The 14,357-nt window shown below is 36.9% G+C and overlaps 1 protein-coding gene across 1 annotated transcript in view; it reads left to right on the plus strand.

Annotated features, from left to right (window-relative positions):
* The window catches only part of LOC131072501 (superoxide dismutase [Cu-Zn], chloroplastic), a 35,753-nt gene extending 24,399 nt beyond the window's left edge, over positions 1-11,354 (plus strand). The window contains exon 8 of the mRNA XM_058008668.2: positions 10,978-11,354. Within this exon, the coding sequence (XP_057864651.2) occupies positions 10,978-11,003 (26 nt within the window). The 3' untranslated portion in view covers positions 11,004-11,354. The remainder of the gene's footprint in view (positions 1-10,977) is intronic.
* Positions 11,355-14,357: the final 3,003 nt, after the last annotated feature.

Consider the following 14,357-nt stretch of genomic DNA (forward strand, 5'->3'; position numbering starts at 1 on the left):
TGGACATGATCTTGCCTTTGAGAGTGTTTGGAAGTTGTGAAAATGAAGGATTTTAGCCAGGAAAGGAAATTTCGCTCCTGACCCTTCCAAAGGGTCTAGAGCGAAATTCCTTATAAGCCTACTTTTTAACCTTTCTTGGAAATGAAACCTTGTTCCTAGGGCAATGAAGGATGAGATTCTACCTTGCAAAGACGTTTCAAGTTGAAAGAATGATGATTTTGGGTCAAGAATGAGATTTTTGCTCCTGACCCTTCCAAAGGGTCTAGAGCGAATTTTCTCAAAACCTCTCTTTGCTATCAATTTTTTGCTAGATCAAGTGTGGGCTAAGGCAAATTCAAGGAGAAGTTGCCCCTGAGAGTGACTTTAAGTTGCTAGAAACCATGAAAGATGAAGGATTTGAGCCTAAAAATGATTTTCGCTCCTAACCCTTCCAAAGGGTCTAGAGCGAAAATCCTAAAAACCATCTTTTTCTTCCAAAATTTGAACAAAGTCAAACCTGGACAAGGGTGAGAGAAGTCATTTGGATTGCCTTAGAGTGAATTTTGGTCGCCAAGAATGCAAATTTTGAAGCCAAACGAGAATTTCGCTCCTGACCCTTCCGAAGGGTCCAGAGCGAAAAACACTAAAACCATCCTTTTCTCCAAATTTTGTGCTAAGTCGGGCCTAGACTAGGGTGAGAAAAGCTATTTGGAATGCCTTGGAAAGATGTTTGACCTTCAAAAATGTGAATTTTGAGCTAAAGTTGGAATTTCGCTCCTGACCCTTCCAAAGGGTCCAGAGCGAAATTCTTGTAGGGTCTGTTCTTGGAGAAAATCTTGGGCTAGTTTCATGTTGATATCTTTTCGTTGATGATTTAAGTTGAAAATGCTATGTTGAAATGAATTTATCATGTGTCCTTAATCATCTTTTTGTTTGTCTTGCAGTTAAAAGGCGACCTTCTCCAGTCCGACATCAACAAGGACGACCTTCTCCAGTCCGACATCAACAAGGACGACCTTCTCCAGCCTAGCATCATCAAGGACGACCTCTTCCAGTCCAGCATTTGAAGGAAAGGTACACCATCCATCCTGCACATCAAAGACAAACGAGGTTAAAGCAAGGGTCCGTTGAAGAAGCCAATAGTTTTAGAAGAGTTAATTAAAGTCAGCTTCTAAACATCATCAAATTGAACATCAACCAAGTGTCGGACAAGGTGGCATCCCAGTCATCACTCCTCTAGTCGTGTTGGTCCACCTCAGCGTGTCCAAATTCAATGTACCTGACTCATGGGAGATGGCACAAACTTCGATGTACCTACCCTAGTTCTCCATTGGTCGAATATTCTAGAGAAGACATGTGTCCAAATAATGCAATTATTTCATTGACCAGAATTGAGTTTGTTGTAACAAACCCTAATTAGGGTTTCATTGTAAAATCTTGGCCATTGAGTTGTATTGAGGGCACTATATAAGCCCTGGCTCCTCATTTGTAAAGGCTAATAGTTAGTCAATAGTTGATGGTAGGTGAATAGTTAGCTAATAGTGAATGGTCAGTTGATAGAATAGCAATTAGAGTAGAATAGCAAGAGAAGGCAAAGATTGTTGCCAAGATGTTGTTGTAAAAGACTTGTAAAACTTCATTGAAGAAATGGTGAAATCTATGGGTCGATTCAACAATTTGCATGGTCTTTATACTTCTCAGATTTGATTTCATGTTATTAGATGAGTGGAAGAAATGTGTTTGATTGATGGTGAAATTTGTATATCCATACTACTAGCAGTTTGTTGATTGCAGACTTGCCTTGTGTAGTCAACTGGAATCATTCAGCTTAAGCTTAACTTCAATTGTCGCTTCTTCACTGATATGCATCAACTTGATGGTGTCTATGCTTATAGCGATGATCTGAACATCATAAAGCTTTCCTCCGAAGATTGCACTAACCTTGTGGAGATGGTCCTAGGATGTCAAAACAAGACTTAGTTAGAATTTCATCAAAAATCAATCATTGCTCCTACATTTCTTAGTATCAGAATTAGATCTTTTCCTTGCCCTCATCCTTTTTTCCTTTTTTCAAAAAGTCTAGGCTAGTGAAATCCTGTGTTCCAGCAATATTCAAAGTGAATCAGACGTTTAGGTCGTCAAGTGTAAGTTCCCTTGTGATTCCAGCAAAATCACATCATACCACAAAGAGCTTATCCACGAGCAGAGATCCTACATAACAGGAACCTTGAAGCTTCTCCGATTGATCCTTCTGCGATATCTTCAGCATTCGGGAGCTTTATTCAAGAGAGGATAAGGTACCTTTAGGTATTTTATTCTGTGTTTGGTCGTGTACAAAATACACATCAACACTATCTAAGCCTTGTATCTCATCCTTTAATTAGTTTATTGGATAAAAATTGATCTTCACAATCTTTGTTATTGAACCTATTTATTTCCCAACAAAATGCAATGACATTCTTAGAGCTGTGTGAGTCCACTGCAGTAGGCAGCCCCAAAAATGATAATTAAATTGTTGTCCTCCCTAGCAGCTCAACGTATCATTCAGTAAAAATCCGAAAATTAATTTTGTAACCCCATAGGATATCTAATCAATAACCATGCCACACTCTTTAGAACTCTTTTGGGCCTTTAGAGATGAGTTGTTAGAATATTTTAGTCTTTTGTATAACTTTTATTGTTTCATGACTCATTATTGCAATTCTATGGAGATTGGTACATGGTGGAAATTACTAATTGTGAACTAGCTTTGTTTTTATTTTCCTTTGAAATAAATATGCCTTGATCTCTTCCATTTTTAAGCTAAATTCATAGAACTATTTATCCTAGAAATAAGGGATGATAAAAAGCTTTATTATGCTAGATCTATTGCCCTATCTCTTTGGACTTATTTATGAGCCAAGTAATTGACTTGATTAATATGTTTCCCCTTTCTTATAAGATTAATTAATTTATTTAATTCACCCGTAGCCTCCATTTAATAATTCTTCAAATCTTAATCAATCAATTAATTAATCCATTTACTAACCTTCGTTAGCATTTTCTCCAATTTAATTTTCTTTCAAATCCTCAAACTTGTCATTATGTGACAAGTGTCCATTCTCAAATGCCCATACAATTTGTAGCATGCATAGGTCTCCATCACTCTCCAACTCATCATTTGACTTGATCAATCATTGGCTGGTTGAACAAGTGTGAGATTCTCCCACACGTTTGTAATTTTTTTGGGAAATGCTTCCCAATCTGCTAAATCAAAGGTTTTCGTCCTTAACACAGTAGTGGCAATATCAAGGGTTTGGGAAGATTGTTTGTAAGGTTGTAACCTTAGGAAAACTAAGCCTCCAACTTCAAATGTTCTTTTAGATCTATGATGATCAACATATATCTTTTGTTGATTCAGGGCATGTTTTAAGTTTTCTTTGAGTGTGTTTAAAACATCCACACTTTGTTGCATCAAGTCTCTTGCTACAGGGACTCTGCTCTCTGTAAGAATCAAATCCTTAAATGATACTGCCTCTTAATCATATGGTGCATTGAGTAACCATTTGACCCATGTTGTTTGTTGCCCTATGAGAATTTTGCAAATACCCTTTAAGCCACTTATTTCCAATTTTGGTTTGTCTATTTGTTTGTGGGTGGTAGCTAGTGCTTGGCGTAAGTTTTGATTCAGCCAACTTAAAGAGTTAATGCCAAAATAAACTAAGGAATTTACTATCTCTGTCACTTACGATGGTTTTGGGTATGTAGTTTGAAGATTTCTTTTAAAGAAGAGATCAGCTACTTGTGGTGCGCTATATTCAAAAGATATGGCATAAAAATGAGTGTACTTAGTCTATCCACTACCACAGATTTACAATTCTTTCCTTGTACTTTTAGAAGCCCTATGATGAAGTCCATCAAAATATTCTCCCATTTTTTATCTGGTATGGGTAAGGGTTGTAACAAACCAGCTGGAAATGTTTGCTCAATCTCGTTTCTTTGACAAACCATACATTCCCTGATATGCTTCAAAACATTCTCTTTGAGGCATTTCCAAGGAAATCTTTCACCTGCTTGTATGCTTTATAGTAACCTTGATGACCTGCCAATGGAGTATCATGGTATGCCTTAAAAATCTCAAAATGTTTTCTTTCATTTTCGATCTTGGGATGAGATATATTCAGTCTTTGTATAGAATGAGCTCCTCCACCACCTTTTACTTGTTATCTTGTATTTGGCTTTTTAATATATCATTAGCCAATGCATCCTTGGCTCATTCAACTGGTATTGAATTTTTCCAATCCGCAAAAATATCTGTCATAGGGCATAAGTGAGGTCTTCATGATAAAGCACTGGCCACAACACTATTCTTTCCCTTCATGTGCTCAATATTCCAATCATAGGCTTGAAACTTGATAACCCATTTCTGTTGTCTATCATTTAGATCCTTTTTGGTTCAAGAAGAGTCTTAGACTGTTATGGTTGGTCTTAACCAAAGTTTGATAACTCGGACTTGACATGGCAGCCCAAAATTTTGACTCAGACTCAAGACTCGACATGTACTCGACAAAAGAAACTCATAATTACACAAAAAAAAATCAATGCATTTAGACAATATAGAAGTCTAATTGGACTATGAATTTGTCATAATTCAAACTTTACACCTGTCATATGCCTCCCAAAATTTGAAATTTCACTCACTATGTCTATTTTTTAGGCACCAGAAGAGTCTAGGCCCAGGACTCAAGAGTCCGACCCTAAGACTTGGGAGTCTTGGAGTAGGACTGGACTAGGACTCGGCCTTGTACTCGGCAGAGTTGGCTCAAGATTTCCTTGTAGACTTGACTCGACCAACCACAAGACTTGCAAGTCGGGCAAGTCCTGTCGAGTACTCATCAAGTCCTCAAATTATGGTCTTAACAATAAATCTTCCACAAACTAAGTTTAATCTCCCCTTTTTGTAAATGCCCTTGTTTTTGCCCTAAAATCACAATTCCTAGTAAAACAAGAAATGGAATAGAGGAACATTAACTTAATCATGTGATAATCGCACCCTTCCTTCATAACCTCACCCTTCCTTAACTTGGATTAATTTGTTTATTTCCTTAACAAGTTATCCTCCCTTGCCAACTGATTAAACTTGTCCCTTCTTGGAACATTGATAAATCGACTCTCATTGTTCCCTACAATTAAAACACAATTTCTTCTTTCTAAGCTTGTTCTCAGTTTCTTCTGCTATGTTGGATTGAGGAGGTAATGCCATTGGTTGCCAGTTATCCTTGTAAAAGGGTTGCTTATTTGACCCTAATGGTATATTCTTGGGATAGGTCTTGTTTTTAGGTGTGGAGTCTTCCAAATTTAAAGCCCTTCAAATAGCATCGTGTAGATATGATGGTTCAAAAGCTTGGACCTATCTCCTAAGTAATTCAGAGAGTCCTTTGATAAATAAAAACTTGAGTCTATTTTCAATAATATCTGGCACCATGATTGAGATTCTTTGGAATTCTGTTACATATTCTTCCACTATACCCCTTTGCCTTAGTTGTGTTAACTCCTTAAGATGCATATTTGGGATTTTCGTATCAAACACTTTGATGAGTGTTTGTGTGAAGTCGGTGTATGTTACAATTAGATGATGTCCTCATGTAACTAGCCCATGATGCCACCATTCATGTGCTATTCCCTCTAAGTGAAGAATGGCAAATTTAATGGCTTCGTCTTCCGTCACGGGCCTAAGAGAAAGGTATCTAGTTTTTGGATCAATGCCAAATATGAGCTTGTGCTGTCATTGATGTCAAACTTGTTGATATCTTTGGTCCGGATGTGTGTTCAGTTGTCAAAGTTGTTGATATCTCTGGTCTGGATACATGTTCAGTTAGTGCAGTAAGAGAGAATTGCTTTAGTGTTCATGCAGATGTGTGGAAGTTGATTGTGGATGATTCAGATGGTATATCTAGTTGTATTATGGCTTTTCTGGAGCTTTGGAGATGATCTCAGTGGTGTGCAGTTAATATTGACTAAGTTTGACTGTTCCGATGGACAGTCTGTTAGGGTATGCTTTGAATTTTGGTCCGCACTGTGGCGCATTGCTGCATCAGTTCTTGCGGTTGTAATATGATGTTGGTGGATGTAAATGCCGCACATATCTCATTTGATCTACAATTAAGGTTATGTTGGTTTGTGTATCGGCTTGTGCAGTGATAGAGTGACAACGTGTAGGAATGTATTGCATTCATCTGCCTTCAATATTTTGGTGGTGTGGTTCGATGGTTTGGATATAATTGGCAAGTGTTGCTGGTGGTCTATATCACGTTTTGAGTTAGCTTGGTTTGAAGGCATTAACAATTTTATCTCTTGGAGCCGTCCTATGATGTTTCAGTTTGTGCGGATCTATAGGCATTGATTTGGGATGGATTGAAAGGTGTGCTAACATGGTGTGATGCTTCGCCTTCTGCATTGCCTTGAAGATTGTTTTTTGGGCTGACTGAATATAAAGGATGAAATCATTTTGAAGCTTGTGAAAAAATAAAGGTGTATGTGGTGTGATTAAATGATATTGTACAGGTGCGAAGGTGTGCAAGTGCAGTTGAGTGGTAATGAAGGCAGTTTCAGATGTGTATTAACAATGGACTATAATTAGCATATCAGAAGATGCGGTTCTCTGCAGTTCAATCATATTGATATTGTAATCTTAGATGCTTTGTATCTTGTCGTGAAGAAGTGATCTTTAGTGTCTACAAGTCACTATTGTATCTTGCCTTGAGATTGTGCATCTCAGTAATGCAAGTCTCTTGTATCTTGCTCTGAGTTTGTGCGCCTTAGTTTTGCAAGTCCCTATCAGGAGCAGTGAGCTTCCTTGGCCTTGAGCCTAAAACACTGTAGTGTATTTTTCATATAGTGGGATATTTCTCACCGTGGTTTTTCCCTCATTGGTTAATCTAGGTGTTCATGTATGATTGCTACTGTGTTTTTTAGTTCTTTACTTCTGCACATGTGGTAAATGAAATGAATGATAATTGATTGGTTGATTTGGTTAAGTTGTAATATATGTTGATTCACACCCACCTCTCCCCTCCCCTCCCCTCTCAGCATCTAGGAGTGTTCAACAACAATGACCTTTCCCCGAACCATCAAAAGTGGGGAGAGTAATCTTACTTAATTTTTGTTGGGCTGTCTTCTTTCTCCTCTTGAGGTGTTTCTTGATCTTGCATTATAATATTCTCTAAATGGAATTTGTCTTTTAAGGTTTGGATCAAGTCTTGAACATGTGTGTATGCATTCATCAAAGTCCTTTGCTGCCATGTTTGGTTCTTCTTCTTCTCGTGACTGCTTGTCTCTAGGTAAGAATGTAGGCCATGATAGTCTAGGTGATGATCTCAATGGAGTCCCATTGTTATTTTCGGAATGGTTTGAATTAACATCTCTTCCATGGGTTTTTGCAGGCCTTAGAGAATTGATTGTATTATTCATATTTTGAAGTGTTTGCAGAAGCAATTGTGTTGTTTGTTCTTGTCGCTGCACATAAGCTTTCATTTCACTCTCTTGATTTACCTCATGATCACCCATTTTATTACCTATAATTTGGTTGCTAGTTGCCTCTACTTTGTTCCTTCTCTTTCCAAGGCTCATTAAGCTCTTTGGCAAAATTGCATATACTACTTTTTTAAATTCGCAGGCTGGCAGGATCAAATGCTTTGATACCAATTGTAATGTCCATTTTTAGCATATTCCTTATTTTGCCTTAAAACAATAATCCTTACTCAAAATGATATGGCTTGGTCAAAAATTATGAATTTATTATAATATTGAGATCAATAAATCATGACATAATTTTGAAAATAAATCATATCTTGAATTTTTTGGAAATGCTTTCAAATCTGCTGAAGAGGTTTTTTGTCCCTAACTCAGCAGTGGGAATATCAAGGGTTTTTGTCCTCTTGATCAAGATCTGGGTTTTCGTCCAAACTTGATAAGAGCAATAAGGCTTTTCGTCCTTAATCTCTTGTGAACTTGGAGGAGTTTTCGTCTTCCCCATTTAGAAGTCACTTGTTCAAATTGAAGATTGATTACTTGATGGATTGATAGATTTATTGGTGATTGCTTGATTGATCTTTGTTGATTGATTTTTCTTGATGGATTGATGTGTGAATGCTCGAATGATGATCTCTTTGCAAGACATGATCTCCCCTTCATATGCTATTATTGAGGGAGACACAATCCTTCACAATTATTGCCCTTTGAGAGATTACAACCTTTCATCCTTAATCGCTGTCTTGAACTGTTGATTTAATTTTAAATTGAATGCCTTTAGGAGTCGGTGCCAATGATAATTTAATTTTATTTAAATGCTTTTATATTTTTTAGGAATTGCTGGGAATCTTGGTGCTTCTGTATTTGCATTGCCTATGTTACACTTTTTAATGGCTGCAATCCAATAAAAGCTGCTATCTGATCTCTATAAGTGCTCCAATCTAAAACTTGGTGGGGACACAACACTAGAGGGCATAGTGAAGGTTACAAGAAACTAAATGCAAAGAAGTTGGGACTAGATGTTGATGTGCAAAAGGCATGTGAAGAGATTGACGAGTATGGAAATCTGGTTTGAAGTTTTTGTAGGCTGGAGGGAAAGAGCATGGGTATCGGCAATCTACACTGGGAAGATCCATAAGGCAAAATAGGTAACTGGAAAAGTTAAAAAAGGACTATCTAATATTCCTTGGGTGCATGATTGAACGATTTAGAATGAAAAAAGATATATTAGATAAGTATGTTAATGAAAGTTGAATGCAATAGAAGAAGAGCCCTAGCATTTGGGAATGTTTTGAGTTCTATGCATGAATCTGTTGACTGGAAATAAATTATTACAAGGTATCATGTAGATTGAATTAATGAGTAATATAAAGCCAGAATTGCCACCTAATGGTGCTTTCGAATGACAGCCATTGTCATCTCTCCATTTCAGTTTGATATGTTTTTCATAATAATAATATTTAATTGTATTTGATCAATGATGATTGTTACCTATTTAATCAAGATATTAATAATATTTAATTACATTTGATCAATGACACTTGTTATTTATTATATATATATATATGTATAATCTGATCGGTTAGAAACTAGAAGTGGTTAGCATTAGCAAATGTGATAAGAGAAGGGGTGCATTTGACCTTAGTCATTAGTAAAGACAAATAGCTGTCCCTGCTGATTGTTCCTTTACCAATCACTGCTAACAACAGACACGTCTCCCTAAATATGTGTGACCTCTGGAAGGATCATGTCTTTACATTGATTGTGGAAGACTATAAAGAGACGTTCCCAGCATGGAACTGGAAAAGGAGAAAGGAATGAAAAGGTATTAAGGAAATAAACTGAAAAAAGGAAGAGATCGATTAGAGCTGGAAGAGCAGATCAATCAAGAATCTGAATTATTATAAATTGCAATCTGCATTAATTGGGGTATGCATTATGGTTCATAAATATAAGTTACTAATTTAAGTGATAAATATAGGTGAATAATAAATAAATATAATTATCCATTATATGAAGTAATAATGGATATGGGTATATGTTTACTGTATATATATTAATATATAGACAGGAACGTACTTATATATATGTATATCAAAACACATACATTTATAATACATGAAAGACTATTATAATGATCTCACCTTAAACCTTTCCTTTCGCTAATAGGTTGGTTTGTGTAGGGAGAGGCGGAGTAATTCCATCCCAAATTGGGTGATTAGGGTTAGGAAAGAAGTAAGGATGAGGCATCAATACAATAATAATTGATTTATTATGAACAATTAATTGTCTCTAGCATAATAATCTGAATTAAGGCATAATCATGCATAATAATGTATAATGATACATGGTAAACAGGTAGTCCTAGCAGGGGACATTACAGGCATTCATTTTGAAGGGACACTTTAATGGATCACAGAGAACTTAAATTAGGATACTGTCGGTCTTTGCTTTAGCTTATAACTGAAAGCAACGGTGTCAGTCTTGAATGGATGTCAGTCTTGAATGGAATTAAAGCAACTAGTGGGCTATGTTTAAAAGGGAAGGAAAAAATAGTTGTTATTATCAGACGATGGTCTGTAATTACAATTTTGTTATCTTTATCATATGCAGATAACAAAATGCTGATAATTGACACAATGACATGAATAAATATAAGATTTCTCTGTTGTGAGAACAATCTCAAATGAAATGTTATGTTGAAGTTCAATATCATTGGCGAATAGAGATTGGGGAACATTCTTGAGCTCAAAAATAAAATAGAAGTATTTTCAAAAATTGACGAAAAACACAGAAGCCTAAAGTTTTGTCCACTATATATATTGGCCTAAAGATGTAGAGTTGAAGGTTGATTATGGGTATGTCTATTTAATGCTGCAGTTAGCTAGTGTTCCAAGAAATAATCATATAATGTACATGGCGCTGAAGCTAAATATATGGCTAGAATGCAAACATGTAAATAGGAAGTATAGTTTCCATTGCTACTAGGAGATATCAATCTAAAAAAGAATCAGATAGTTCACGTGTATCATGATAGGCAAACTAAATTGAACTTTTAAATGATATGAAATGGGAGAAGAGGAATGCAAGATACTTTTTCTGCAGAACTACATATTCGACTTCTCTGTTTACTACTTTGAACTAAATGGCATTTGATTTGAAAGTATCCACTAAATGGCATTTGATTTGAAAGTATCCGGATAAATTTCCCAAGTTCCTCTAGTGGCATATCATATGATCTGTGGTTGGAGTCATACTCTGAGCTAGCTTTTGTATTTAATCAATCATCACTCACCAAATTTAAGTTGCCTGTTCCATATGCTAGTCTTTTTCTCTTCTTTGATTAGCGAGTCAAGTTTGTAAACTAATGCATAAGAAATGTTTTGTTTCTTTGTAACTCCCAATTTGACTCGCTTTGAGGATTTGTTTAAATGTTTGTGGCTATTCTTCTTTCTTGCTAAATTGTGTGGTTGTCAATGTCATTTGCAGGTGTAGTCGGACTCACACCAATTTGAGGCTTGAATAAATTCTGCGTAAACCTTGTAGGATATGTGCATTGGAGAACATTGATGTTATCTATTTTTTAACTAAAATCTGTTCAAGTTACTCAGAGAATTGTAAACTTATTATTAAAAGGGATATTGTGTTCAACTGTTGTCTATATTTAGCTAGTTAGATCTTTCTGATGGTCAATGGTTGGCAAAATATCCTATTCTAGAGGAGTTCAATTCTAAACCTCTAGTAATAGTTTTGTGTTGTGAATATTAGTATAATGGTATTTCTTCCTTCATAAAATACCTCTCCTGCTATCACAGATTAAATGTCCTTGCTGATAATCTGCAACAATCTGAAAAGAGTTGGCTGAAGTGTATATGTTTCCGTGGCAGACTAGATTTATGCATGTCTGCCTTGTCTTTCTTGAATTGAGTTATTTCTTGATGTAAGTTTTAGCATGTTGTTGTGTGGATACAAAAGCACGTAGGGCTGAACTACTTAGAATTCTACTCTCCTTTATAGTACTGTGTACTCTTTCATATTATGGCCTTGTTTTTGTAGAATGTTGAATGAACTCTGATAGAATTTCTAGTTAGGTTCGACCTCGTGATGACCTTGGTTAATCTCACTGACCGTGGTTTTCTTAGAACATTATAGTTATGGCTCTTTACGCCAAAACTGCACCTCTAACAAGTCGGATATTATCTAGATTGAAAACAAGAAGACATGTAGTTGCGACTTTTATTACATCATTAAAATGGCAAGGGGATCTTTGCTAGGATTAGAATCACATATGGAAAATGAAAGGATTAACCGTGGCCTCTTGGTAAAATGTTCATATCAACTCTTGCAAGTCCATTTAGTGGCTTTCAATTGGTTCACTTTTGAGCCTTATGAAGAGTTCCGGTGGTTTCTTTGGTGTTAAAGAGTTTATTTTAAGCGAATTTTAAGACTCTTGTTTGCATTAATAGTTAGTGAAATATAGATGCACATTAAAGACCATTTATAATGATTGATGCAGTTTAGTTTATGCTTTAGATGCAAACTATTTACTTTAGGACTTTTTGTGTTAGGAAATTTTGTAAATAGGACTTCATTTTAAGGCAGGTGTGTGTGGGGTTTGGAAGTATCAACAACTTAAAATTAACAAGGCAAAAGTCTATTTCTTGATAGATAGGAAATTTGCTAGAGCATAGTCCAAATGGTGGTACCTTAGGGTCTCTATGAAGTTGGAAAGACCTAGTTTTCTTTTAAAATTGAAGGGTACAAATTTTGAGTTTCTTGTATAAATAAAATAAATACCACAATTTGTTCTTTTAGAAACCCCTGCTTAACTAATCCTTCAAAGTAAACAAAAACTAAAAATTAATAATGCAAAAGGTTTTTTCTTGATAGAAGATCTTGCTAGAGATGGCCCAAATGGTGGTACCTTATAGTGTCAATGAAGTCGGAAAGGCCCAATCTACTTTTGAACTTGATGAGATTGAGACAAGGGGTGCAAATGTTCCTTTTCACTACAAATGTACATGCACACACATCTGTCTCTCTCTCTCTCTCACACACACACACATTACCCACCTCTATCTACTCCCTTCTTTATCTTACCCCTCTCTAACCATCTAGGTCTCTCATCTCTCTTCCCCTCTCTAGGTCTCACCTATTTGTCTCCTCTCTAGTTCTCTCCCTCACCCCTCACCCCTCTCCTTTTATGAACTCTCTTATTATCTTCTCTCTTTGCTCACCTCTTTATCTTGTCCCTTTTTGTTCCCTCTATGTCTACTCTTAGTCCATCCCTTCTTGCTCCTCTCTCTTTGTTCTTTTGTCCCTCCACTTCTCCTCCCTCCCCTCTATAGGTCTCTTCCTCCCTTTCTTCCCCTCTCCCTCTCTATCCCCTCCTCCATCCTTACCCCCATCTATATCTCCCTATTAGCCCACTCTCTTATTCTTTCTCGACATTGTCTCTTTTAATCACTTTTGCTTGCCACCCTCTCTTTCCCCTCTCTAGATTTCTCTCTCCCTCTCTATCCACGTTTCATTACCCACCTCTCTCTATCTCCCTCTAACTCACCCCTTTCTCCCTATCTAGGTAGCACACTTATCTCTTCCCCTTTAAGTCTCTTACCTCTCTATCTGTCCCCTCTCTAGTTCTCTCCCTCCCCCTTCCCCGCCCCCCCCCCCCTCTCTCTCTCTCTCTCTCTCTCTAATTCTCTCCCTTCCCCATTACCTCTCTCCCTTTATGAAATCTCATTATCTTCTCTTTCCCCCCTTACCTCTATCTCCTTCCCTAGGTGTTTCGCTCCCTCCATGTGTACCTCTCTCTCTCTCTCTCTCTCTCTCTCTCTCTCTCTCGCTCGCTCTCTCTCGTGTAGGTTTGAGGAGCAAAAATGGATTCCTTTGATTGCAAGTGTGGGTCTAAGGAGAAAAAAACACACAGGTCATAGGAGTGAACAACAAAAATGAGGGCAACTTGGCACTTCTTTTTGTAACAACTTTTCCAAAGAGTTAGCATTTTGGTTTAAATTGACCAAGCTTGAGGCTTGGCCATTCCAAACTTAAGAGCACACCATATTCATTGATAGGGAGGGGAGTGCAAAAGGAATGCTCAAGTGACTTGTTTGTAGTCTAAGAATAGGTCCCTACTGATTTCAAGGAATTGTTGTTGTAATCAGAGTGCCAAGGTTATAGACCATTTGAAACTTCCTCTTGTTTCACCTCCCTAAGACAAGACTTCTTGTATGCTGAAGGGCTTCAACCCCATAACCACTCTGGCTTGCTAAAACTATGTTCTTGGAGTCTATCGCACAAAAGGTGTCAAATTCATGTGAGGACAACTTGTTTCAACTGACATTGATGTCTTTTGTGCTTTTCATTCACCATTTGTGTACCCGATTTGACCAAAATTCAATTTTAAGGCCTAAAAAGGTTACAAGCAATTAGCCCTCCTTTTGGGGTTTTGTGCTCACCTTGTTCAAGTGATGGACTTCCAGACTGAAAGGATCATATTTTTGGATACCCTTTTGGGGGTTCTTGAAGATTCATCAAGTTTGGGGGTCCCTAGATCCTTCTCCGTGACTGTCCCAAAAATGGGCATAAAAGGAGGGTTTTTGGAAGGGTTTGTTGTCAAAAACCACATTTCAAGCTTGGGAACCTCAAAATGATTCAAAGACACCTATTTCTACCTTGCTGTTGGCTAACAAGGCCATAACCAAAAAGGTTTAAACCTCACAAAGAGAAGAACAAGATTTTCATGATATGCACACAAAGGAAATGCAACATTTGACAATTTTACACTTTTGCCTTCCACAAGCACTTTTTTTTTGCAAAATTCCAATTACAATAGAAGCATATGAATATAAACAACATTAGAGACAAGA

The sequence above is a fragment of the Cryptomeria japonica genome, chromosome 1 (assembly GCF_030272615.1).
Source record: "Cryptomeria japonica chromosome 1, Sugi_1.0, whole genome shotgun sequence".
Taxonomy (NCBI): domain Eukaryota; kingdom Viridiplantae; phylum Streptophyta; class Pinopsida; order Cupressales; family Cupressaceae; genus Cryptomeria; species Cryptomeria japonica.